The sequence below is a fragment of the Periophthalmus magnuspinnatus genome, chromosome 7 (assembly GCF_009829125.3).
Source record: "Periophthalmus magnuspinnatus isolate fPerMag1 chromosome 7, fPerMag1.2.pri, whole genome shotgun sequence".
In the NCBI taxonomy this organism is placed as follows: Eukaryota; Metazoa; Chordata; class Actinopteri; order Gobiiformes; family Gobiidae; genus Periophthalmus; species Periophthalmus magnuspinnatus.
The window spans coordinates 6726261-6752740 of record NC_047132.1 but is presented as its reverse complement, the minus strand read 5'-3'; the positions used below and the strand labels follow the sequence as shown (position 1 = coordinate 6752740).

At 39.0% G+C, this 26480-nt stretch overlaps 3 protein-coding genes across 3 annotated transcripts in view; 1 reads left to right on the top strand and 2 right to left on the bottom strand.

The window, feature by feature from the left end:
- The window catches only part of rbm38 (RNA binding motif protein 38), a 28367-nt gene extending 15091 nt beyond the window's left edge, over nucleotides 1-13276 (top strand). The window contains exon 4 of the mRNA XM_033970314.2: nucleotides 10833-13276. Within this exon, the coding sequence (XP_033826205.1) occupies nucleotides 10833-11184 (352 nt within the window). The 3' untranslated portion in view covers nucleotides 11185-13276. The remainder of the gene's footprint in view (nucleotides 1-10832) is intronic.
- Nucleotides 13277-14807: 1531 nt separating this feature from the next.
- Nucleotides 14808-17305, bottom strand: mipb (major intrinsic protein of lens fiber b). The gene is made up of 4 exons (XM_033970254.2): nucleotides 16555-17305; nucleotides 16035-16199; nucleotides 15888-15968; nucleotides 14808-15815 (listed from the first exon to the last, which is right to left on the bottom strand). The coding sequence occupies exons 1-4, from the start codon at nucleotides 16912-16914 to the stop codon at nucleotides 15630-15632; spliced, it is 792 nt and encodes a 263-aa protein (XP_033826145.1). The 5' UTR covers nucleotides 16915-17305; the 3' UTR covers nucleotides 14808-15629.
- Nucleotides 17306-18942: 1637 nt separating this feature from the next.
- On the bottom strand, nucleotides 18943-24425 carry LOC117373996 (aquaporin-4). The gene is made up of 6 exons (XM_033970130.2): nucleotides 24312-24425; nucleotides 23256-23447; nucleotides 22728-22889; nucleotides 21966-22130; nucleotides 21818-21898; nucleotides 18943-21011 (listed from the first exon to the last, which is right to left on the bottom strand). The coding sequence occupies exons 1-6, from the start codon at nucleotides 24324-24326 to the stop codon at nucleotides 20799-20801; spliced, it is 828 nt and encodes a 275-aa protein (XP_033826021.1). The 5' UTR covers nucleotides 24327-24425; the 3' UTR covers nucleotides 18943-20798.
- Nucleotides 24426-26480: the final 2055 nt, after the last annotated feature.

Below are 26480 nucleotides of genomic sequence, written 5' to 3'. Positions count from 1 at the left end.
TTGCTCTTGTCTCCGTGATGGCGTATCACGTATAACACATCAGACACGTCGCCCAAAAGCAGAGCCATAAGTGAGTGAAAATGAGCCAAAACAAAAGTCTTTGGAGAGCTTTTTAACAAAGGGAAAAAGGGCAACTGAGGAGCTAGAAGAGGAGCCTACGATCTCCAAGAAAAAGAAAGATAAATTTAACAGACAATACCAGGAGTCCTACTTAAAATATGGGTTTATCGCTACAGGTGACACTCACGCGCAGAGTCCGCTCTGCGTAATATGCGGGCAATGAAACCTTCAAATTTACCTTGGCACATTGAGACTAAGCACCCTGGATTATAAAATAAGCCTTTAGAGTTTTTTGAAAGAAACTGCAGAGCAGACTAGACATAATCACACTGCGGGTGTCATTGTCTCTCATCAGTCCTCGATGGGACCACCTCATGGCGAAGAAACAAGTGCAGGGCTCCCTCTGATGCAGCGGTGAGTTGTATTTTTTTATGCCTTTAACTTATTTTTGCCATATTTATCTGCCACGTGTAGAAGGCCGGTCCGTGAAAATAAAACTTACATTATTCCGTTACATTATTATTATAATTATATACAGTGTATCTTCTTCTTCCTCCTTCTCTTCCTCGCACTCGGACTGGGGTGCGATCTGACCCTGCCGCTGGGAATGTAACAGCATTAGCATTATTATTTATTATATTATCACAGACTAGCTCTGGCTCTTGAGCTAGGATTGAAAAGCAGTGTCTAAAAATGTAAAAAAAAAACATTATTTATTCATTTTAATCAGTTTGCAGTGGTCCAACGTTATTCCTCACTTACCTTGTGCATTCCGAGCATCCTAATTACTCACCGCAATGAGTCAAAAAGTATTTGCAGCTCCCAGTGTTTTATTTTCCGTGGAAACTGGGTCTTTGCGTGTTAAAAGTTGCCGACCCCTGGATTAGATTGTACTTTGTCAGATATCCAAACGGTAAATACACAAATGTTGAACCTGATCATTTTTATTATCATTATTTGTATTAATAATAATAATAATAATAATAATAATACAAAAATAATAATAATAATAATAATAATATTGCAATGGTCTTTTATAGCATTTATCCAGACGCTCAGTGTGCTAAGTGCCTTGCCTACAAATACAACACCAATTTTTGCCAGTGGCGTCCCACTGTGGCCCCTGTAATTCCCAGTGGTCTCCAGTCCAAGTAATAACCAGGCTCAGCCCTGCTTAGAGTCTGAGATCAGATGAGATCAGTCTTTGACAAGAAAGATTGGCTACACAAGGACTATTAGTGAGTAGACCAGGGGTCAACAACCTTTAAGACCCAAATGCTGTGAGCCGTCATCCTTATATCGCTTTTTGGGCTTTAGGAGCATGTAGCGGAGCCTTGATCCAAATGAAAAAAATAAATTGGAAAAAAAGCACTATGTCACTAAACAATGAAAAATAAATATTTGCAAAATATTTGCATAAATATTTATTTTACCTTGTTAATGGGACTCCTGCTCCTGAACCTCTGCACAGCATCTGCAAATAGGGGTCTCACTTTCATCTTTATGCAGGACTGTGAGCTGTCGTCTGTGAGGCGTGAGCACTGTTTGTTTTTAACATAGTTCATGTTGGAGAATTGCGGCTCACAAACGTATGTGGATCCAAAGATTGACAGGACTCCAGATGCATCTTTCTTCATGTTTATGTTGGTGTCAGAGATAACATTCCATGTTTCAAACACGAGTTTGTCCGATCTCGGATGGTTCTCAGTATCGCGCCATTTGTGATTCTGAACAAGCATGGCCTTCTGATGGACAACATCATCAAGATCCTCTGCCAAGCGTTTGAATTTGGACACCCACATATCTTTGTCAGCTATGTCAGCCAGCTCCATCTCCAGATCAGGTTGATTTACACCTGCAAATGCATTTTGGCCGGTGTTTTGGCTGTTTTCCAACCAAAAATCTGCATTTTAACAATAATCACTTTAGCTGCCCCCATCTGTATTAAATATCATAAAATATCTAAAACCTCTTAACTTGTTTTCATCAAAATTCAAATGTAGGACTCTTTTTTTTAGCAAATAAAACAAAGTAACATTTTCTTTTTCAAATTTGCTTCAAAAATGGTAAATACCTAATCACATTGGCAGATAGGTGTTACACAGTGTTTTTCAGGACTCAACTGCCAGCCTAGAAAATAACATGTCATAATTTGTAGATATCTATTTATGTAATAGTTATTGTAGTTGTAGTAGTAGTAGTAGAAGTATCTCTTATCCTCCTCCATTTGATCAGATTCAAACAATATGAACACAGCTTATGCCATCAATGTTTAAATGAATGAAATGCTACAGAGATGTTCTTAGACTTGCCGAGTTTATTTCTGTGCGAGAACAGAGAGGCTGCGTGGGTGAGAGTTTGTGGGGGGCATTTCCTGTGAAGAAGAGGAACCCGCCCACACCTGTGTCTGCTGCTGCCAGGCTCTGCAGATATGTGACTGCACTTTTTTAACATATTTATATATTTAAAGAAGTATCTGTAGCTATGATTCTTAAAGATTTCACCTGCATATAATGTAGGCACCACCAGGTCTATAACAGGACAACCAGATCTAAACTTGGGCTAAACCAGGTCTTGCATAGAACCTAAATTAGTCCTAAAGTATAGAACTAATGATGATTAAACCTAAAGAGAAGGTTATGAACATGAATACGTCTAATACAAGAGCAGAGAATCCCAAAAGTAACCAACCCGTCAGTGTCTAAATTTGAGAGTAACTGATCTTTTGTAATCCAAAATTATACATTTCTCAAATCAAAACAGATTTTTATTCTTGCATGTTCTAATTTACTCATCTTTTCTTCAATATTCTGTCTTTTGTCTTTCACTTGAGTCACGAGGGTTTTTGCAGATGACAAAGCCAACCCTCAGGTGTGAACTCTATAACCCAGGGACCCAATTAGACAAGACACGATCAAAATCAGACAAAATTATAGGCTCTTTTGTTTTACAGCTCTACAACAATGAGTCAGTGAACATTGGTCTGGTGCACATTACATGTTTAAATTCCTACTTTGCCTGTAACACATGCAAAAGATGTAGAAAGTCTGTAGCCTGTAGTTTTTGCTCCAGGTTTTTGTGGCCCACGTCATTCAGTTGTAATTAATATTTTGTTCGATACACAATTCTTTTGCGACTGATTGCCGTAATAATTGTAATCACACTTAAAATTTGATTGACTGCACTGTCCTATTCATCAGCCAATAACATGCCAAAATATGAGCAATCCCCCAGTTTAGCAGTTAATATTTTAGACTCAGATGTTAATGTTCCTGGAAGTGAATACAGATTTAATGAAACATGTCTAATTACAATATTTGACTGACAAATCGCAGTTATTTCCTTCCCAAAACCCGTCTTTCTGTCCAGCCGTCTGCGCATTTGGTTTTGTTCAAATCAAACTGATCACTGAGCTGAAAGGTCAGAGCTGATGACGACCTTCACGTCCATCAGCCTCCCTGCAGCAAAGTCAACAAAGATACACACTCCCCCTCTACATCTCTTTCCTTCCCTCCATTTTTCTCCCTAACTCCCTGGTCTCTTCCTCTTTTTCCTATGTTTTGTCTGTTTCTCTTCACTCTCATGTATCCCATCTTCTCTCCCTCTGACCTCCTCTGCCTTTTTCACTTTTTCACTCCCCCTTTCTCCCTCCGTCGTCGTACTCCCTCTCACTCCTTCCTCTGTCTTCCCTCTTTTCTCTTACCTCCTTTTCTCTCTCTCTCTTACTGTCTGCCTCCTCCACTTTCTCTTCTCCTTCCCCCTTTCTCTCTGTTAGTTGGACTGACTCATGTGCACTATTAAAAGCGTTCTGTCCAGAGGCATGAGGCTTGTGATGGCTGATCCTTCACCTCTCAGCTTCTTCCTCACTTCCTCCTCTCCCTCCTCCTCTTCCTCCTCCTCTTCTTCTTCCTCCTTCTCTTCCTCGCACTCGGACTGGGGCGCGATCTGACCCTGCCGCTGGGAATGTAACAGCATTAGCATTATTATTTATTATATTATCACAGACTAGCTCTGGCTCTTGAGCTAGGAGTGAAAAGCAGTGTCTAAAAATGTAAAAAAAAACATTATTTATTCATTTTAATCAGTGTGCAGTGGTCCAACGTTATTCCTCACTTACCTTGCGCATTCCGAGCATCCTAATTACTCTCCACAATGAGTTTATAAGCACTTTTCACAACCTTCCGAGGCTAGATTTGACTTTTCCCATCACAGTAATGCTAACAGTACCTTGATCCTTTTCTCTATTTCTGTACAGCCAATAAAAAGAAATTACAGTTATTAAACACAATCTTTTGAAACTTAACTGCTTTAATTTGTCAGGACTTTTTCCACAGAATACTTTGAGAATTTCTACAAAACCACTCCCTCCAGAGTTATTGCAGTATATATTACACTGTGCAGTCATCATGTCCATAATATCATATAGGTTAGTTTACTCCTCTACAAACATGTTCTGAAATCCATGTGATTCTTGCATCAGCGGTTCATATTTCAGTGTTTGACAAATGCTCCCAGCACAGCACTTGTGATGTAATGCGATATTTTTCAGAAATTGTTCAACCCTAACAGCATACAATGATTTTTTAATATTGTTACATTACTACCGTCTGCAACAACTTACCTTCTGTGATCTCTGGTTTGTCTAATCTGCAGACATGGTGATAAAGTCAGATTAAGTGGAAGTATTTGTGAGGGAGTGAACCAGATTATATTAAAGGGACAGCTACAACTGAACCTGGGTTTAGGGCCTAAACAACTGGATTTTATCCCTGAGCATGGCAACCCAAAAGAGAGACTTAGGAATCGTGTCTGATGTGTTTTTTTTTCAGCATTAGAATTGTTATCAGTAAAATCAACAGTAGATTTAAACATGTCTCGTACCTGGGGACACACATAGGTCATGGTTATGGAATTTAAAACACAGTGTTAAAGGTGCTATGTGTAGATTTATGCCCAAAAAAGCCATGATATTTATACTTATTTGAACATTTTATGACTCTGTATCTGTATTGATGAGTTTATAGACCCTTTTACTATCCACTGTGACTGCCCCTTTAAGTCGGCTTGATTTAATTTTGTGTAATGGGGTCTGAAATGTTAGAACTGTTTAGGGTTTGCGGCTCGGCCATGCTCTCATCCCTCCTGTGTCGCTCACACACTCTGTCCAACACTTGCCCAGTGCCCTCTAGTGATGCACGGGTTGTCTTTTGGTTGGGGAATGTGTGAAAGATTGACCACTGTCTCGCATGTCTGTGGTACATGTGTGTCCTTGCATTTAAGCACCTCTAACTCTATTTCCTCGTTAAAGAAATTTCTCCATGAATATGAGTTGGATTGTATGAAAATACACAGCATTCTACAACTTAACATGTGGAGAACATTTCTATGCAGCCCTCACTGTCCCCTCTGTCCATGATCTCTGTATGAGCTTATTTACCTGTGTTTGCTCTGTGCACCTGTGTGATAGCCTACTGGAACGAGTGGGGAGAGACAAGAAGTCTAATAAAGTCTAATAATCATTTTAAATGATTATTAGACTTTAGACAATTAATTTGTTATAATGCATTCAACTTATTGCTCAAACAAATCCTACATTTTGTCACCAGCTTTGTTGGCTACTTGAACTTCTGTTTCAGACTGAATCAAAACGTCAAAATAGGCTAATTATTTCAATGCACAGTCTTTTTAATGAACACAGGGCAGGTCAGCAAAAAACTAGACCCATGCCTCACTGCCCAGGAGCGGCAGATGCTCCGCTGTGGCTGGACAGCTGTGATGTGATATGATGGACAGGGAGAATGGGTGAACAGAAATAATTTTTTGGAAATAAATTTGAACTAAAGAATTACAATGAAAATAAAGTTTTCATTTCAAACTTTATGACTTTGAATGTGGTGCACGTACGAGCAGCACGTGTGGAGCTGAACAGCATGAACTGAGCAGACTGTAGGTACAGTAATAGAATTGTAATCGAACTACACATAGTACTTTTAGCATACTGTCCCTTTAACTAATTAGAGCTTAAAGATTTGCCCATTGTGACCATTCAAATTGTGATTTTGATTTGCAATTATAGCCATATAGAGTGAACTAGAAACGAGAGCGCCCATGACTGATGCGTCCCAATTAAATCCTCTTATTCATTCTTGTTATACATTATACAGTACTGTCTCTATGGCCTTCCTCATGTGTCATTGTGTTGTATAGATGACCATGTACATGTGTGTGTTTGACAGGCAGAGATGATCCCGGGGTCAGGGGCAGACAGCTCAGCTCTGCTCCCTCTCTGTCACATTAAATCAGTCATAGAGCGCACACAGGCACACTGCAAGGAACTACTGCTGCTCCTAACAATGAATGTGCACATGGAAAACAGATACTATGTAATTGTGATTTTTCTGAACATTGCAATAGTAATTAGAATTGCAGGAGGATGTTCTCAATTTAAACATGTCCAGGAGCCTTAATATTGGAGAGAAGAATGAAATTTGCACTGGACTAAGATGCAAAATGCCCAGTCGACTGTTTTGAAACCATTTGTTACTTCTCTTGTGAAGTCGATATCCCACATATAGCTTACAGAACATTCTCAAACCTCAAATGTACTTCAGACACCTCACATAAAAACATATAGCCTGCTCACACACAATCATTTTGAGTATCTTTTACTTGTCTATTTCATGTATTCATGACTGTTTTGTTGAGTATATATATTAATAGTAATAGTAATTCCAAAATTCCAAAAATGGCCAATGCAATATTGACACAGATACCACAGCAGCTTAAACTGATCAAAACATTAATATAAATGCGGATACATTAAGATGCAAACAATGTAGATTATAACATTTAAAAAATATATACTTTTCCTCAAAAAATTATCAATATTTTTATATGAGAATGAAGAATGACGTCTCAGTACCTTGCCCTTATATAGGCCATTGATATATTAGTTTTAATCCACCCCTGCATACTTACTGACCAAATACATGAGGTATTGTCCAGTGCACACACAGCGAGTCGTGTGTTGTGTAAATGTAAGAGGAGCAGCTGGTTTGTTGTGTCATCAGCACTGTCTCTGTTTTGGGATAAGCTTTATAGACGTGGACACGGATCACTTTATATCACCTTCTTTGGCTCACTTCACTCCCCCATTTGAAATGCAGATGTAGCAATATCTCATCCTGTCGGGAGGCCTGTGGAATGGTGACCTTTTTATGTGTTTTTAGTCATATTTTATTTTAGATTTTGCTGACCCATTGACTTTATTGCATAAGGGAGATTTAAGTGTGAGGGATGACATTCAGTTAACTATACCCAGGAATCAATCACGATATGATACACAACCACAATCATACGACATCATGATATTTTGGTTATTTTTACATCCCAAGAAATACATCTGGACTAGACCAGGACCAAACCAAGTCTAAATCAGGACCAAACTGGAATCTTAAATTCAGTGGTGGATGAAGTACTCGATTTCGTTACTGAAGTAAAAGTACAGATGCAAAGATAAAAAGATACTCAAGTAAAAGTATCACATGAAAAAAATACTTAAGTGAAAGTATTTAAGTACCTGTTTAAAAATGTACTTTAAGAATAAAAAGTAATCGTATTTCATAAGTGTTGTTCATTTGATAAAGTGTTAAATGTAGTGATAATGATTAAAAATGATACATATTTTGGTCAACAGCAGTAATGCAAATACATTTCTTATGAATTTTGTGTAGTTACGGTATGTATTTATTTATTTTTGCTCAGCAGAAAGCTCAAAAACAGGATATGGTAGAAATAACTCCTCAAATCATATGTAAAGTGCTTTTTACTTTTCAGTCCAGTTAAAAATATAGTGGAACAGAAAGTACAGATGGTTGCTCTCAAATATAGTGAAGGAAAAGTTAAAAGTATCCATTGTAAAATCTACTCTACTATTCTACTTAAGTCCAGCACTTGCACTTTGTTACCTTACACTACTGCTTAAATTACCTACTATTTGTCCTGCACTAGCTGAAAATGTCTATGTTCATAGAGCCGGATTTTGACTTATTCTGAGCGTAATTTCCTTCCTCTAGGATACAATCTGTGCCGTAGCAGATTTATCAAAGGCGTTCAGGTTAAGTGGGCCGCTCCAGGCACAGACTGGAGTGAGCCGAGACGACCTTTCTCTCATTATCACTGGGACTGATGCAGCGTGGGGAATAAACAGGGTACAGTAGGGATGCCACAGTGTCAAATGTTGTTGTTTTTCATGGGGGATGGGATGTAAGAAGGTGAAGAGAGATTAGAATGTTGGCTAATAGGGAAAAGCAACATTCTTCACTTTCATTCCCTGCGATGACCATAATATATAACCATGTTTTTAAATGGACTGTATTACACTATTTTCTGATTTATGTTATACTGTTGTTTCCTCGTCAAAAATGGCCAGAGTTGTGTATTCTTTCATTCACACATGTCTAACACACAAATCCTGCATATTTAGGCTGACTTCTTTTCTTAAACTGAAAACGCTCTGTTCCACCTTGTGATGTCATGTGGTATTGTAAGATGTTTTTAAAGTCCACACGCCTTCACTTGAATCATTTGGATCATTTCAGCCCTGGAATTTCCCATCTCTATTGAACTAAAGGTAAAGGATAGATGTTCGTTTGATTTGAAACTACCACTTCATGACATCACAAGGTGGAACAGAACATTTTGAGCTTTGGAGATGTCGACAGACTGATAGTAAAGAGTTACTCAAACATGTGTGAATGAAACAAAACATAACTTTGAGTATGTTTTCGAGGAGGTAACAACATTATAACATGACTAAAATCTCACAAGAGTCACTTTTGTGCAATATAGGACCTTTAAACTGAAGGTTCTATTGTTTCTTTTGTTGTAGGTTTAAATGTTACATTAAAGGTGCAATATGTAATTTTCCTATTCACAGAGATGTTATTGCTTGCCCTGGTTCCACAGTATGACATTCAGCTTATCTCTTTCATTTGGCTCACCTCTCTGCATAGACAGGTTTCATTCCAATTTCTGGAACATTTGCACAGAGACAAACAGTGGCAGACCCTCGTCTAGAAAAGTTACACAGCACACCTTTAAGCGCACAGGAGATACGGAGGATTTTATACAGGAAAATCCCAATGACTCAGACTCTCCTTTTCATGGCCAAGTCCATTTAAAACATTAAAAACAGGGGCAGGTGTGAGTATAAATGTTTCTCACCAGATTATTAAACTACATTTGTGGCACCAATGTATCCAAGTGTTTTGCTTGTCCTTGTAATATATTCCATTTTGTGGAAGCAAAACAGCCAAAAGCCTATTTTCTCATCTCAGCAGTGGTGTGGCCAGTTTTTAGACTTCATCGTGTGATCTTGTATTAACTGTTCCCTGTATCAATGCTCAGCAAACATGTGAGATATTACAGCAGTCTATCAGGTCGTCCCTGATAAGTACATTTTAGTGTAGTAATGGGTTTTAAATTCATCACCTGTGAAGTGAAAGAGTCTGTAGAGGCTGCAGTCTGTGTGTATTATATCTCCATAATCTAGTACAGGAAGAAAGGTTACTTGAACAATTTCATTTCTGTTATCCAATTAAATCAATATCTCTCAATTCCAGTAATGTGTCCTCTTTAGAACCTAATTTGTCTCTTGGCAGTTTTTACCCTGCAAAATGTGAAAGTAGAACAATATTGGTCAGAACATTTTGATAAATTCACTGAGGCCCATTTGCAGCATGTACCCCACATTTACCCATGTTCAAAAGACAAGACATTTTTCTGTTTTCTGAATTAGGTTTATTATGTCAGTACAAGGCTGTTAGCATGTTGAAAAGCTGTGCTAATTAGTTCAAAACACAAGGGACGAGGGCTATTTAAGGCAAAAGCAACGGAGCGCTCCTGTTAATTGCTATTAAAGGAGGAGGAGGTTATGAATCCATTTGGGATCGTGAAGACACTGGCCTGGTGCAGACAGGAGCCAAGCATCTGTACATTTGTTTACATCAGCTCAGATAGTGCAAGGCTCTTTAATGAGCCCTGTTCAGCAGATCAAATATATGAAGCCTGTTGCACTAATGTCACTACTGCAACATTTATGTATTTTTATTTATCTTTATTTATACGGGGGAACACAATGAGAGCACGTGGGCTCTCTTTTTAATTAAGTAATGGATATTTCAGCTACAAACAAGTGCATGTATTAGTTGGTAATTATTGTATTATTATATTATTGTAAATATGTTGTTATATCTACTGTATGTCCTATGTCATTGTTATTGTCTTTTTTGGCCTGGAGATTGGGTCTATGGCCAAGGCATCAGCTCCACTGTAAACTGCAACATTGTTTTTGTTCTATCCCTATCAAGTAAATGATTTGAATGATGATGAATGATGTGATTAAATAGAGAAATAGAGTAGAGATCAGATTAGATCACATTACAGTTACCAGCCCTAGTAGCTTCAGTGACTTTTTTCTGGCTAAAAGTGTGTCTACTCCATATAACTCTGTTTAAAACGGTAAACAGAGATCATTTTGGTGACAGATGCGTATCAGTGGTGACCCAAAACGTATACAAATATAGTATGGGGGATTATGTGCTGATTGTGTTGCTGTTTATATCTTTAAACTTCTTACAATTTAAACATTTCAAATAAAGTGTTAGACAGATTGACAGATAGAGATAGATAGAGAATGTATTAGAAAGTTGAAATCTATCTTTTTATAATTTTTTATCTGACGGAGACTGCTCTGTGTTGTTTTCTTTCAGCCTGGCGCAGCATTACCTTTACCCTCAGACTTTCCTCCAGCCAAGCCTCCTGCTCCAGTCCCCTCTGAGCTCCGCACCCGCCCTCGCCTCTCCGTACCTGGACTACTCCTCCGTCTACACCCCCTACGTCCAGACCACAATGGAGCAGTACCCCTATACGCCCTCCCCATCGCCCTCTGCTGGTGGATACCTTAGCTATGCCCTCTCGCCCGGGACCTCCGCTACAGCCCTCACTGCCCCCACGAACACCCCGAACGCCCTGCACCCTTCTCTGGCAGCGCTCGCTACGATGTCTGCACCTCCTGCCACTTTCCTCCACTACCCCATGCACCAGCCAGATCGCTTACAGTAAAGCAGAAGAACTTGATGAATTTTTTAAAACGTAAAACAAAAAAAATAAATAAATAAACTGATGCAACCTGTGACATCATCAGAACGAGACAGGACAACAAGGAGGAGTGTGATGTAATCAAAGGGCTTCTCACGTGACACTCTGAACCTTTATAATATCAATGTTAAAATACTTCATGAAACTATTATGTTAATTTCTGAATGTGTTTCCAAGTGGTAGAGATGTGATACAACATTTTTGTCCTTTGTCCCATTTTCTGAAAGGAGACTTAGCATGCTATTTAAGTTATAAGAAAAACATACTTATTCATTCATGTATCTGCAGCTTATGGACATAAACAACTGAAACTAAGGCCCATCTGGCTTTTATGGAAGTGTTATTGCTTTACCTGGAAAGTTCCACATTATGGCATTAAACACTTTCTTCAGTCATATATGTTTTTATTGCTCTATGAAATAAGTCGTAAAACATGGATTCTTACTGCGAACGGCGGTGACTCCACAGATCTGACCTCCTGGTTGTGTCTTTGGAGATACATTTAATGCCATTGTGGGGAACATGGGCAAAGCAGTCTTATTTCTGTGATGGCAGTTCTACTAGAAAAGTTACGTCACGCACCTTTAAAGTTACAAAGTATTCAAGACAAAAATCACAGATGGCGCAATTGCAATGAGTACATCCCTTTAAGTGAACTTGTCCACGTCCCTGTTTACTTTGTCGTTTTTATTAACCGCTCAAGTCAAATGAACAGTTTTATTTATTGTACTATTATTTCTGTCTTTTATTCGGAGCTGGCAGGTTATTATAGTACAACGATAATCACAACGTAACTAAATATGCAATTGTAATGAAGGATTGAACTGACTGAGGTAGACAGCACTGGTACATTTATGTTTTAATATTAGTGCTTGAACATTATTTTTATTACATAATAGCACATAATGAAATGTAATGAATGCCTTTGAGTTTCAGCTTTACATTGGAAATGATCAGGCTGCACAAAACCCCCCAAATGATCATTATCTCCATATGTCAAGAAACCAAACATATCAAAATATCAGATGTGTAAACCTTCTTTTGTAATTACAGATGCAGTGGAATATGGAAATATGTTTCAATAATTAAATATTAAGCCCAGTAGTTTTGTTTAAAATATAGTCCTGGTTTGATCTTGATTTAGCCTCTGGTTCTTTTGACATCAGGTTGATATGCTTTTCTGAGTTTGTAATAAATACATAATAGTCAGTAGCCTATGATAATTAAAACAATGGTGAACATGGAGTCAACGAAGCTTTACATGTCGGCTTGAAAATAAGTGAATTATCTGAAGTTACTGCATCAAACATAAAGTATAAATTGTTATTCAAGCTAAAAACAACATTTTTTTTCTCTCATTGTACAGGTTAATAGACATGTACACTGAAAAACATGCTTGTCTTCATGGATAGGGTATTTCTGTGCCTGAAAGTTCCACAGTACAGCATTTAACAGGTGTTTATATTTAAAAAAAAAACAAAACCCTGAAAGGGTCACTTCTCCACAGGCCTGATCTGTAACTTGGCCTGTTGGTGTTGCCTGTTCATCTCCATGGCAAGTCGTTTAATGCCATACTGTTATTTCAGGCAAATTAAGCAATAACATCTCCATGGAGACAAGCAGATGGTGAGCCCGCCCTCAGAAAACTTTATGTACTGCCTTTTACATAAATGTATTATGTTGTGTTCTCCATTTAATTATTCTATGTTGATTCAAAGTAAATATTTAGATTTTAAATTAATCTACTTAAACTATTCAATTAACATGAAATCTTTAATTGAAAACAGATAATTTATTACGTTTTATCAAATTTGATTCTTTTGTGTAGATGGACTTGTACACTGTATTGACTTAGTGCTGTGTGTTTAGTGAGGACAGTGTGAATGAGACAGAGACATGGTGCAGTGTACAGCAGTGTCAGGCCCTTTGTCCTTTGTTTCTCCAGCTGCAGAAATACAACCATTCATTAGATTAAACTGTCAGAGCCACTGCCCAAAGCCACCGAGAGCCATGTGTACAACCAATATGCAAAATAAACCACTTCTTTTTAAAAAAACACTGGAAATGTATTTGTGTAATTGAGAGCTTGATTATTACTGTGGTCACTGCAAAAAAGGGTTTATCTAAAATTATTTGCATTCAGAATCTTACAGTTTTTTCTGTGTTTTCAGTATCGCTGGAATCAGGTAGTTAAATGATAATGTCAGAAATGCCTTAAAATAATTAGGATCTAGGTTCAATATGTAAATCTATTCTTTTGTAATATTGTAAGTTACCTTGTGTATTCTATTGGCAGTGTTTTGATTATCTTCTATTTTACGATCAGGAGGTTTGGACAATTTTTCTGGACAAAATCTATTAAAACACAGATACCACTCCACACAGAAGGGCTCAGTTTGATCTGGGAATCAAACCCAGGACCCTCTTGCTGTGAGGCAAGTTCACTGACTATGGCACTGTTATAGGCTTTGTTATTGCAGTATAAACACATGTTGGGCATCTTCGCTGGTACAGTCATAGGACTTGTGCGTCTTTGTCAGTGCAGTTGGGTGGAGTTTATCGCTGATGCAAGAACAAGAAAATAGTGCAAGATAAGAAACATGTAATCAACACAAGCAGTGAAGTGCGTAATAGCCCTAACTATACCAGCTAGGCATTGTTTCTATTGCAAGTATTTAATTGCAGATGTTTCCTAGTTTTCTGGATGAACCATATTACTCTCTATTCTCTCATGGTTAGGCTTATAATAATGTAATAATGATATGTCCATGAGTAATAGGCAATTAACAATGCAAAAATAACTTCTATCTTTTCAACGGGCAAAAGTTCTCAGGTACATCTATAAACAGAACTTGACATTAATAATATTATAGGTTAAACTTATTGGGGTTTTAATATGTGCAATATATTTATATTTATATTTATATTTATATTTATATTTATATTTATATTTATATTTATATTTATATTTATATTTATATTTATATTTTTCTGTGAATGCTCTGCTCCTTGTATGACAGTGACACTTGTTAAATGTCAGTTCAGTCCAGGGCTAGGCGCTGAGTCACACGCGCCCCCTAGCGGCCGCAGCTGTGTATTACAGCCCGTCTAACTTAAGGAAGGGCGGGGCGGGAGAACACGTGTCCAGCGCAAACTCTTATCACGTCTGTGCTAAAGGCTGAAATGAAAGTTTATGTGACGTAAGGTAAGAATTTCAACTTTTTTTTTTTTTTTTTTTTTGTGTGACTAAATGTCGTTTTTGATATTACTGTAAATGACCTAGAGCAACAGAATAATTTCCCCGAAAGGATTAATAAAGTATATCTACCGTAATACTAAGCCAATATATTGGACAGTATTTATATTTATGTATGATTTTGTCACGTTTTGCGTTGTCTTTCTCACTAGCTCTTAGCATGGGGCCCCCTAGGCTCCTGTGCATTGATGGACATGGCTATACTGTACTACTTCTCTTATTATCATTTACTGACAAGCCTTAAGCTTTACATTGCTCATAGTTTTTTATATTATACGAGATTGTAGACCTAATTCAAAGACTTTTACGACACGATATCATTTTTGATGTTTATTACTGAAATGAAATACCATTGAAATGCCTTGTGCTGCCTGTAGTTAAAATAATAATAGGACTCAAAGAAGCTCTCACGGCTTGTCTGCTGTTAACAGACCATTCAAAGTCTGGGACAACATTTTCTGAGCAGATGAGTTATGTAAAAATGGATACCAGCAAATACCACAGTGAGGGGAGGAGAAAGTTTGGGTCTTTGACAAAATTCAACACAGTAATGGTACAAAACAGGTGAGTGGTAAAATAAAACAAAATAATAAGAACTGAATCTGCAGTCTTGGCCACGCATACACACATATACACACTGGAACAAACTCGCTCACTCGCAGCCACTCTTTCGGTCTCCAAAAGTCTCCAAGCAGACCAACAAACCCACAAATAAAACGTAATGAGCTGAAATGATGAAACCCTGGTCAAGCTAATGGAATAATACATCCACGTCTTGTGTCTGAAGTGCAGAAAACTAAAAAGAACTTAAACTGAGATAATCCAGATGTTTAATCAGAAGCATGCCCATCGTCACTGTTTAACCTGAAACGACCACAAACCCAGATAGATGCCCTCTTTCCTGTACCCGCCCATGTAAGCTTTAGCCCACCTCACCCGGACCCTACCACCTCTGCTCCATCTCAGGCTTTCACTTTCCCTTTAGAGAAACACTAATGCAGTCGGGAGACAACAGAGCTGCTGTTTTAGGCCCATCACTTATAAAAACAATGAAAAGTGTCCTTCTGGAGCATGCTGAACTCTTGTTGAAGTGTAGATGCTGATTGTGGTGAGGTGGGCCGTCCCTGGTCTCCGCAGCCTGCCCTGGGGCAGTTTATAGGGCTTGTGTCTTGAGCTCGATGGGCTCTCCACGGGGGTCCTGCTGGCTCTCACTCTCAGGGGGGCGGCTGCCCTTCAGTGTGGCCAGGCGCTCGGAGAGACCCCTCATACGGGGGAACAGCATGAAGTCATACAGCAGAGCACCCATAGCACCTCCGATCATGGGACCCACCCAGTACACCTGCAAGAGCCAAAGTTTAACTTTATATAACAGAAGGCCAGAGCCACTTCTACCTAAATGACAGGGTCTTACCCAGTGGTTGATGAAGTTTCTGAAGAGCACAGCAGGAGCAAAGGACCTGGCAGGATTCATCCCAGCACCAGTGTAGTACATCTAAGGACACACTTGTGTTCAACTGTGCTCTGACATGTGTCTGTACAATATTTGTGCAGCTCTTACCCCCATGAGGTGTCCAATGGTGACGGAGAAGCCGATGGAGAGGGCAGCAGAGCCCAGACGCCCGTTCCTCCGCTCATCTGTGACAGCGAAGATACAGACGACCAGCTGCATGGTGAGGAAGACCTCCACCGTGGTGCCCATGCCCAGGCTGATGCCCGGCTGGAGCTACAACACACAGGTACTCAGTCAGACCAAAGCTTCAACTCCTGTTCAAACTGCTGTAAAATGCTGTAAAGTGCATAATTACAGTTTTCATAGTAAAGTGTGTACTTTCACTGTTCATAGCTGTAAAGTGTGTGTACTTAAAGTGTTAATAGATTTAAAGTGTTTACTTACATTGTTTATAGCTGTAAAGTGTGTATTTACAATGTTCATAGTTTTCAAGTATGTACTTACAGTGTTTATAGCTGTAAAATGTGAGCTTACAATGCTCATAGTTGTAAAGTGTGTACTTACAGTGTTCATATTTGTAAAGTGTGTGTACTTACAGTGTTCATATTTGTAAAGTGTGTGTACTTACAGTGTTCATAGCCATGTTGCCTCTCATGTTTCCAGGAGTGACTCCGTACAGTACAGCTGCTCCAGCCACAGCCCCAAGGCACTGGGCTGCTATGTAGAAGACTGCCCTGAACAGGGACATCTGAGAGCCTACTAGGTAGGCGAAGGTGACCGCGGGGTTGATGTGTCCTCCGCTGATGTGGCCGATGGACTGGATGAGGGTGGCAGCCGCCAGCCCGAAGCACAGGGCCACGTGCAGCACGTGGTGAGGCCCTGTGGTCCAGCGCAGAGCGGCGCCCATCCCAAAAAAGACGAAGAACATGGTGCCAAAGAACTCAGCGAACACCGCCCGCCAGAAGTTCATGGACCTAAACTCCCACATGGTGATGACTTGGATGTGGCTTTTCACCAAATAAAGACTTAAAGGTGAGTCAAGAAAAGGTCAGATTAACCTTTTCAGTCCTCAGATTTTAAAATAACGGAGATCTCCCGTTTTTGTCAGCTTTATGAACTGACCAAGTCTCGTCAGTTCAAAGACTCTGGACCTGAAAACAGACAATCCACTCAACGCTTCACCACGAGACGCGGTCAACTGTGCTGCAGTCTGCCTCCTGTGTCCAGCGCTCGCAAAGACATAAGTGTGAGTGATGGGAGATCTCAGGGAGGGTCAGGACCTGATGGGCATCAATGCTATAGGGGAGATTCTACAGAAGAGACAGGGATCACAGTGTCTGCTGGACTTTTAGCCTCTCTGATGGAGCGGAGAGGGCCCGACCTGGGCTTTATAACACCCCCCCAGGGGCCCCCGTGACGCCATAATCCCCCACAGAGCCCAGGGCGGGGGCGTCCCAAATCAAACAATCTTCAGCCTGCTGCCCACCCCTTTCTCTGCCCACCCCTCACCTCTCTCTCTGTCATAGTGAGGCAGAGAACACTAGAACCTGAGCACAGACCTCCAGCACAGGTTTTCACACAGATAGTAGGATGTGGTTTATTCATACTTAATAATACTGTAAAAAGATACAGGTATTTTTTGTATTTCTGTATTAAACATGGTTCATGTGTTGACATGTGATATTAGTGATAATGGCAGACACAATGGCTCCTGGACAATGCAAAGCGCACACTCCAATAACACACATGTGGATAATATAGCGGGGCCTCCGGATGGACGGAAGTCTGCAAAGCTAACAACACGCAACTGACCCATACATTGAAATGCCTGACCCTGTGAAACCATTGTCTGCATTTCACCTTTATTAGGAGTACATTTGTTTATATAGAAAACATTACCATTCAAAATAACCATGATTTTTACATGTCCAAAAGCTTCACACTGTATTTTTTAACACACTGTTTCCTTACAGTTGAAATTGGGTTGTAATGTTGTGTGTATATTTTGGGGGTCTAGCTATAACTTGAACTTGACATCGAACTTGGTTGCTTCAGTCTCACTACCGACAACAAACTATTTTCTAAACTAGCGTGCAGTGATTTGTTGTTGGTAATAGACGTTTAGTGGACACATGTTTGCAGTAGCGGAGCATTTAGTGTCAACGTGGGGTGCGAGGGCAGGGGAGAGGGGGCAGCCAGATGAATGCAGAACGCTGAGCTAGTTGTTTGAAGGTCCTTTTATACATGTGAGAAAGAACACAATGCAAAATGCTGCCTGCAATGGGGCAGTTATATCTATTGTGTACTTTGTGTGGCCTTATTTGACAATTATGTGACATTAATGGCTCTTTTCTAGATATATGAAGATTGTGCTGATAATAGAGATGAGTGATATTAACTAAAATGAAAAACAGAACATATTTTTGCATCCAACAGAAATGTGCTAAAAAGTGCCTTTAATTGTGTTTGTGAGGTTCCAGTTTCAGACAGAATGTGATTAGACTGTTAGATTATTTTAAGATTAAAGTGCACCTCTTAAATTGTACACTGGTCATTCTTAAAGTAGATACATTAATCTGTTAGTATATTGTTATTACTATCATATTGTTCTTGTTCGAAATCATACTAAAATATTATGTCAAACTTACTGCAAAAAATGTTATATTCATACAATACAATTTCACCTTCTTTTTTAAATTTGGTTTATTACAGGTGTGTGGGTTGCTGTTATTGTGTCGTTGGCCAAGGCACTCGTCGCTTGTATGAAGTGTGTTAGGTGTGGTAGTCTGTGATTGGTGTTTGTCAGTGTGGGGCCTATAGCACAGATTTTCAGCCTCACTTCTGTCTATGTGCCCTAGGGCAGCTGTGGCTATAGAAGTATATTGACACCATAATAATGTCAGTGAAGTGAAGCTCATTAACTAAAAGCACAATAAAAGGAGTTTAGAGGTCAATAATGAGTTTTATTTTACATTTAGCTTGTACGTTGTATAACACATGCACTCAACTGGACAAAAATGTAATATACATTTATTTATTCAAAATCTACATTTCTTATATTACATTTTATCCATTTACAGCATCTCACAGTTCAAATACAAAGCTATTTCACAGATGTTTTGTCATTTAGGTGATTGGTCCATCTTAGTATGTTATTTGGATTGACATAAGAGCAGTGTTCATTTAGGTCTATGAATAAAGGCCTTTTTAGCATTTCAAAGTGTTGGAGACGCAAGGAGATGCTTTCAGACACTTTCAAACCTTCATTAAATATTCCAATGGCATGCAAATGCAAAAGGAGCAATAGTGGTTCAGAGGACATCACTCAAAAGGGCTGTATGAGATCACATTCACATAACACAAAAAATAGTATATAAAAAGTATATTTAAAACACAAAATATGGCTTTATGGGAATAAATAAATAAATAAAATAATACTGATCAGATGTTGTTTGATGACTTCACAACCTTGGCATCTACTACTATATTCTCGATCAATGTGAATAATGATAAAGGAGTGGAATGGATTGGTTGTTTTCAGATTCTTGAGCCTTGAGGTACCTTACACCAGAAGGTACACAGTGCACCTTTAATGTTAGTGACAAAGGCCATTATCCTGCTGTATCCAACCACACACCACAAATTATGAACATTAACAACAGGGATTTGTGTGCACTCATGATCATTGTCATTGTGGTCAAACATGTGCAGATGTAGTACAGTAATACTTTATAATAACTACACTTTAATTAGCCTTAATAAAGCATGAACAAAAACAGCAATTCATAATGAACAAATACTTAATTATATAAAATAACTCAGACTTAGTAACTACTTAATCACCTAACCCCTTAGTTAACGCCACAGTGTGTAATTTTTAAACAAAATAATTTTTTTTTCTTCTTCATTTTGGTTGTTTATTGCACGGAAAAACTGAAACACATGTGCCCATCTCCACAAACATGACTCTTACTCTGCTGGAGCCTCCTCCAGCTGGTTTCCATGGAAATGTTTTTCCTTTGGCTATAATATTCCACAGTATGGTATAAAACATATCTAACTCCATGCAGAATGTTCTGATGTGTTGTTCTAACTTTATATTTCCATAGAATTATGTAAGTGATATGCTGCCTCCAGATAGTTACATGCTACATTACCGTACCTTACCTTTAAGTATGTTTGTGTGTCCTACAGTCGTCCAGGTATGATCCAATAGTAAAAGAAAAATTCAAATCTGTCAACTGGACTTTTCTTTTTTTCTTTTACTCTTACCTTTAAGTAGTTACTAAGCCATTCATCCATTATGTATTTATTCTTTAGCCTTGATTCATGCTCATATTACTCTGTTTTCTGATCTATGTTAATGTTGTTTCCTCATCACAAACAGACCTGGAGTTGTGTTTCATTCGCACATGTTTAACACAAAAACCCTGCATATTTAGGTTCTTCTCTCCAACAGAAAACTCTGTTCCACCTTGTGATGTTATGTGGTGATACAGGAAGTTCTCCACTGTGTTTTTAAACTCCATACACCTTCACTAGAATCGTTTGGATAATTTCAGCACTGGAATTACCTTTTGTTGTACTGAAAAAAGATAATAGGTAGCTGTTGACTTGAAAACTACATCTTCTTGACATCACAAGGTGGAACAGAGCATTCTGAGCTACGGAGACATAGACAGACTAGCCTCAAACATGTGTGACTAGACTCAAACATGTGTGAATGAAACAAAACACAACTCCGGGTAAGTTTATGATGTTACATTGTAATATGGCTAAAAGCTTACAAGAGTCAATTCTGCATAATATATTACCTTTAAGGCTAAAACTGCAGCTACATAAGTGTTGCCAGATGTTTTACAGATAGTACTCCTAGTTGTCCGTCTTGTTACCTTGTTTGGCTCGGATAGCGTTCTGTGTGACCGTGGACAGTGAGGAGCCGGTCATACTCGCTGTTTCTACGATCTCGATGTCTTTACATGTCAAACACGCCACCAACTTCTGACGAGATGCCGAGGGCGCAAAGAAGAAATCATGAGAGACCCCTGCGAGCACGGCCCCTAGAATTGGCCCGATCCAGTACACCTGATCAACAACATACAGGTACTTCACTGACAGGACAAGGTAGGACAGCAACAGTATAATATTACTGTATTAGATTTATACTGTCTATTATTCCTCAGTATTTTCCTCTAAAACTAGTAACTTCTGTAGCCACAACTGACCTTGGGCAAACTGAAAGTGCATGCCAAACTGTGCCAATGGTCTCTATATTAGATCAATCAGAGAAGTTAGGAAATTCACGCTGGATGGGTATGTGTTGGACACAAGGACACAACAATAGAGCTTGTGGTACAATGTCAAAAAACAGCTACTACTCTGGAAATTTGGTTTGTTTGAAGCAGCAGTGCAAAATGTCCATAGAGATGCATTAGCAAAAATATTTTAAAAAGTAAATACAAAAGACATAAATAACTTGCTAAGGGTCACTACAGGTAAACACATTTGTCACACTGTATTGTCACAGTACTTTTGAATAAACACTCACTTTGGTATTTGGTATCTTAAAATATCCATTGGTTTAACATTAGGCCAAATGAAATAGTTTGAGGTGTGAAGTCATGATCCTGGGTTCTATAGTCTGCAATGGTGGTACCAGGAATCAGCCAAAAAACATCAGGTTAGTGGGCAGTGTCTTTACTGACTAAGCCGCTGGTACATTCCTTAAAAGTGCTCTACTCTAGTGCACTGAAGTTTTCCACTGTGGAGGAGCAGGTGTGAGAGGAGAGCGCCCTCAGCAGGAGGTCGTAAGTCAGCAAACACTGGACTGTGGATGTATGTGCCTCAGTGTGGCTCATTAGGACAAATGTACTAATGATGTATTTCCTCACCCAGTGATTCTCCCAGAAGCCAGTGATGATGGCAGGGCCCAGAGTCCTTGCTGGGTTCATGCTGGCTCCAGAGAAACGTGCCTAAAGACACAAGTTTAAATGTTTAATGGTGAGTTTAAACACAAGTCTGTGCAGACAAACACCTCACCCCTATCAGCACGCCTGCAGTGTGGGCAAACCCCACAGCGAGGTTCCCTGGTTCTGGACTGTCCCTGCGGCGCTGGTCCTCTGCAGAGAACACTGTGAAGACCATCTGAAACGTGCAGAGGATCTCCACACCCAGAGCCTGAGCCGCGTTCAGCTCCAGAGGCACCTGACACACACCACACTGTCAACATTTACTCCAGACATATCACTATTAAAGAGCCCGTATTACGCTATTTCTGATCTGTCTCATCATTGTGTTTTGGTTCATTCACACAAGTTTAAAACACAAATCCTTCATATTTAGTCTGACTTCTTCTCTCAACACTCCACGTTCCACCTTGTGATGTCATGTGGTAATACAGAAAGTGCTCCACTGTGTCCTTAAACTCCACAAACCTTCAATAGAATCATTTGGATGATTTCAGCCCTGGAATTGTCGATCTCTACTGAAGTAAAAGTAAAATGAGCTGTTAACTTAAAAACTACTTCTTCATGACATCACAAGGTGGAATGAAGCATTTTGGGTTTTGGAGATGTAAACAGCAATGTAATAATGCAGAGTTACTCATATATGTCTGACTGAAACAAAACACAAGTCTGGATATGTTTTTGATGAGGTAACAACATGGTTCCCAAGAATCCTTTTTGTGCCATATAGGACCTTTAAAGTGCATGTGTCAGGGCTCCATGTTTTTCATACTCACTCCAGACTTAAATCTGACAGTTTTTCATGTTTAGACTGAGTTTGTCACTGCAGAAGTACCTTATTGACAAAGTGGTCTGCTGTAGTTTTGAGTGGAAGAGCCAAGTACAGGGCTCCGGTGCCTAGACAGGCGCCCACACACTGAGCACAGATGAAGAACACAGCTCTGAGAGAGTCCACGCGGCGAGTGGCCAGGAGGGCAAGGGTCACCGCTGGGTTCACCTTCAGCAGAGGTACAGAGGAAATAACCTTACTCCGTATACCACAGTATACTATAGGAATTATCCTCACACACATTAAACAGCATAATACAAACACATTTTGAAGTGTGATATATTGCTGAAGGAAATTTAAATAATAATATTAAAAGTTATTAATTATACCCAAAAAATATTCTTAATTTAAAATATCATTAAAACATGAGCTGCAACAACTAAATAATAATGAAACACAAGTAGTTAGTTTGTATCTATAGTATTGAATGATAAGTCGATATAGTAAAAACTGCGACAGGCACAAGGCACATAGACACATGGATAACTGTAAGACATCTGTATAAATAGTACAAGTATAAGTACACAAGTATACCTGAGCACCGCTGATCTCTCCAAAACAGTGAGCCACCGCCACTATGGCCACGCCCACTGCCAGTGCCGGGTACAGAGGGCCCCCAGAGGCCTCCCCGGGCCCCGGCATCAACGAGCCCAGAACAGCACTCACTAACACCAGGGTGCCCAACAGCTCTGCCAACACGGCACGCCAGAACGGACGACTGTGGAGCTGCTCCGAGTCAACAGGGAAAACAACTTCAGTTTAATAACTCATTTTCCAAAACTTAATCACAAGAGTAACTTATAGTCCTACTTAAAGCCACAGTGTGTAACTTTTTAGCCAAACATAGATGAAAATAAAGGATGTTTTTTCGATTAAGTTGTGTTTATCATACTGAAAAACTTTACTCTGAGCAGACTTGCATCTCCACAAACCTGACTGGCCTGGAGGAAGGCCTCCTCCTGCTTGTTTCCAGGGAAATGTTCTTCCACTATAATCTTCCACAGTATGGTGTAAATCTTGGAAAATGTTCCGAAGCATGGTACTAAATTTATATTTCCATGGAATCATGCAGGTGATAACCCCAGAAAGTAACATGCTGTGCCTTTAATTTTCTGACTGTTGTGGTCGTTTTCTTAAAACTTTAGTCATAAAGTTACATTCCAGTCACAGAAGTGATGAATCAGCTCTTCAGTCTGAATAATCCTGTATTTTGTTGGTGGTTTTCATATTCTAGGCTGTGATGATGTCATGATCGCAGATGGAGGCAAGAGCCAGATTTTCCCTTTTTATTACATTGTACTTTGTGATGAAATATCTAAAAGGAAATTTCACAAATGTTTAATCTTATGGTTTGTATGAGTTACTAGACCTATTAACGTACACTATTACAACAAAAAACAGCATTTTAACAATATTAATTGTAGCTGCCCCTCCTCTTTTTAAATATTATTGGCCTATTGGTGAAACCCTGCAATAAAACAACTACCACATTTCATAACTGAACTACTTTGGAAATACGACTGAACTTTATACCGACTACTTTGTAAGAACATATGACACATATTCTAAAACCTATATATTTGTTCTTACCTCTCTCCAGATCATGTTAAAGTGCTCCTTGTGCAGTCCCTGGTTGTGTGCGTCAGTCTGCAGGTCGCTTCATTCTTCAGTCTGAGCTCTGCCCTGCCTGAGTCTCTCTCTCTCCTTCAGGATCAGACCTTATCACTTCATTTAGACACCTGAAACTGGTCATTTACTTTTCTACCAACAGTTTTTTTCCCCTTAATATAATAATATATATGAATTAATATATTAATATATTAACATGAATAACCTAATCCAACTTGTGGTGTGAAATGAGTAAGTATAAGGACTTTACAATGTCATGACTTAAAGGTGAACTCTGCAGCTATGTAAGGATTGCCACCTTCTTGTCTCCATGGAGATGTTACTGCTTAGCCTAAAATTTTCCACAGTATGGAAATAATCTCGCATTCATTCAATTACAGCTAAAAATGCATAAAACACATGCATTTTTATGTTGCCTTTTCACAGATCTGACCTGTAATTATCCTGGTGGCATCACTTTTTCATCTCCATATATATGTTTAATGCCACACTCTTGAACATTCCTGGCAATGCAATAACTTTATGGAGACAAGAAGGTGGCAGACCCTCCACTGGAAAAGTTACATAGTGCACCTTTAACTAATTAATTAATTAAGGTTATGGTTAGTATTTAGCTTAGTATTAGTTAATCCGACTGTGCCTGAATCATTCTTAATAAACCATGTGTCTTTCATCGTGCTCTATTAAAGCTCATTAGGTTGTTATAAAGTATTCCTCTATTGATTCATGTTACATTTTCAGAAGAAATATCCAAAATAAAATATATTTGCTCTAACATACATGTACCCAGAAAAACACAACTTATAAGAGGATGAAATAGATCTGTCTATTTATCTATCTTTCCTTTACAAATGGCTATATTTTAAATTAAAATAGTTGTTTTCTGTTTGCGTCGTTAATAGTGTGGAAAATACATGTGTCTTTTGTTGAAATCACAGAAGTGGTCAATCATTTAGTCCAAGACTCAATCAGGGCATTTCGCTAACAAACAACTTGTTGTGGATCACCATGGAGACAAAGTCTTTCATGTAGCCGTTGCCATAGCGCCTATTGTTCCATTAGACGTGAGCTCTACTCTGCCAGCTCTTTGATATCAAATAAATGCATTATGACGAGGGTTTCAAGATAATTATCTGTCTAATCATGCATGTTTTAGCCAAAAGATAAATGGGAAGAACAGGTTTAATTGCGTATGCAGTATTTTACAACATTTTACAGATTGAAAAATAGTATGATAGCCTATACAATTACAATCACGTTTATAAATAAAGAAGGTTTTTAGCTTGGAATTCAGACGAGATGCTGATGTATGTTGCACTACATCATTTCTGATGGAAGATACACAGATTGATTGAAGATTGATTGTTTGTGGAGGTTATTGCTTTCCCTTAAATGTTTCACTGTATGGCATTACACAATAATAGCCACTACAAGCCAGGTTACAGGTCAGACTTGTGGAGAAAAGTATTTTTGAGCAAACAGCTGTATTTAAAAATGCCAGATACTATGGGTTGACCGCTTGGCAATGAGAGATTTGATGCCATACTGTGGAACATTGCAGACCCATCAACAATATAAAGTATTACAACGATATAATTAACACAAGAACTCCTGCCTTTATCTGAGACGTCATAATCTTTGAAAATCAACAACTAGTGAAGATACATTTGAATTTGACATTGATTTAGTCCAGAACAGACTGGTTAGAGGTAAGGCCATTATTTGTAGGATTATCCCCTCCCTTTGCTGCACTGATCCAGGCTTTTGTGAGTTAATACTGACTGTTAGCCATAGACGGGACAGTTCAGGCTGGAACCCGCTGGCGTAGGGGAGTTTTCAGGGCCCCACATGGACTGCTGACACTCACAAATGTACATACAATGTGTACAATGTGCCAGCTCAGGGCTTTGACAAAGGGAGAAGCTATAACAAGAGATGAGCAGATAATTTAACATATTGATAATTAAAGATAAGGTGTCGTGACTTGCTGGTAAAATCCTGCCTGAGAGTATATTGTTGTGCCTCTAAGCAACGCACTTCACTCACATAGCCGTTTTCAGTTGGAGTATTTGTGAAGTTGGATGGGCATTACGCAAAACTATGAGATACTATACAAAATATCCCACTTTA

Excerpts from the sequence above, each read along its gene's own strand:
- mipb (XM_033970254.2), bottom strand. The coding sequence starts at position 16,914 with ATGTGGGAGTTTAGGTCCATGAACTTCTGGCGGGCGGTGTTCGCTGAG. Across the intron at positions 15,969-16,034 it reads CCATTGGACACCTCATGGGG|ATGTACTACACTGGTGCTGG; the intron begins GTAAGAGCTGCA and ends GTGTGTCCTTAG. Across the intron at positions 15,816-15,887 it reads GAAACTTCATCAACCACTGG|GTGTACTGGGTGGGTCCCAT; the intron begins GTAAGACCCTGT and ends TGGCTCTTGCAG.
- LOC117373996 (XM_033970130.2), bottom strand. Across the intron at positions 22,131-22,727 it reads CAGACCACTTTGTCAATAAG|GTGCCTCTGGAGCTGAACGC; the intron begins GTACTTCTGCAG and ends GGTGTGTGTCAG. Across the intron at positions 21,012-21,817 it reads GCTTCTGGGAGAATCACTGG|GTGTACTGGATCGGGCCAAT; the intron begins GTGAGGAAATAC and ends GTTGTTGATCAG.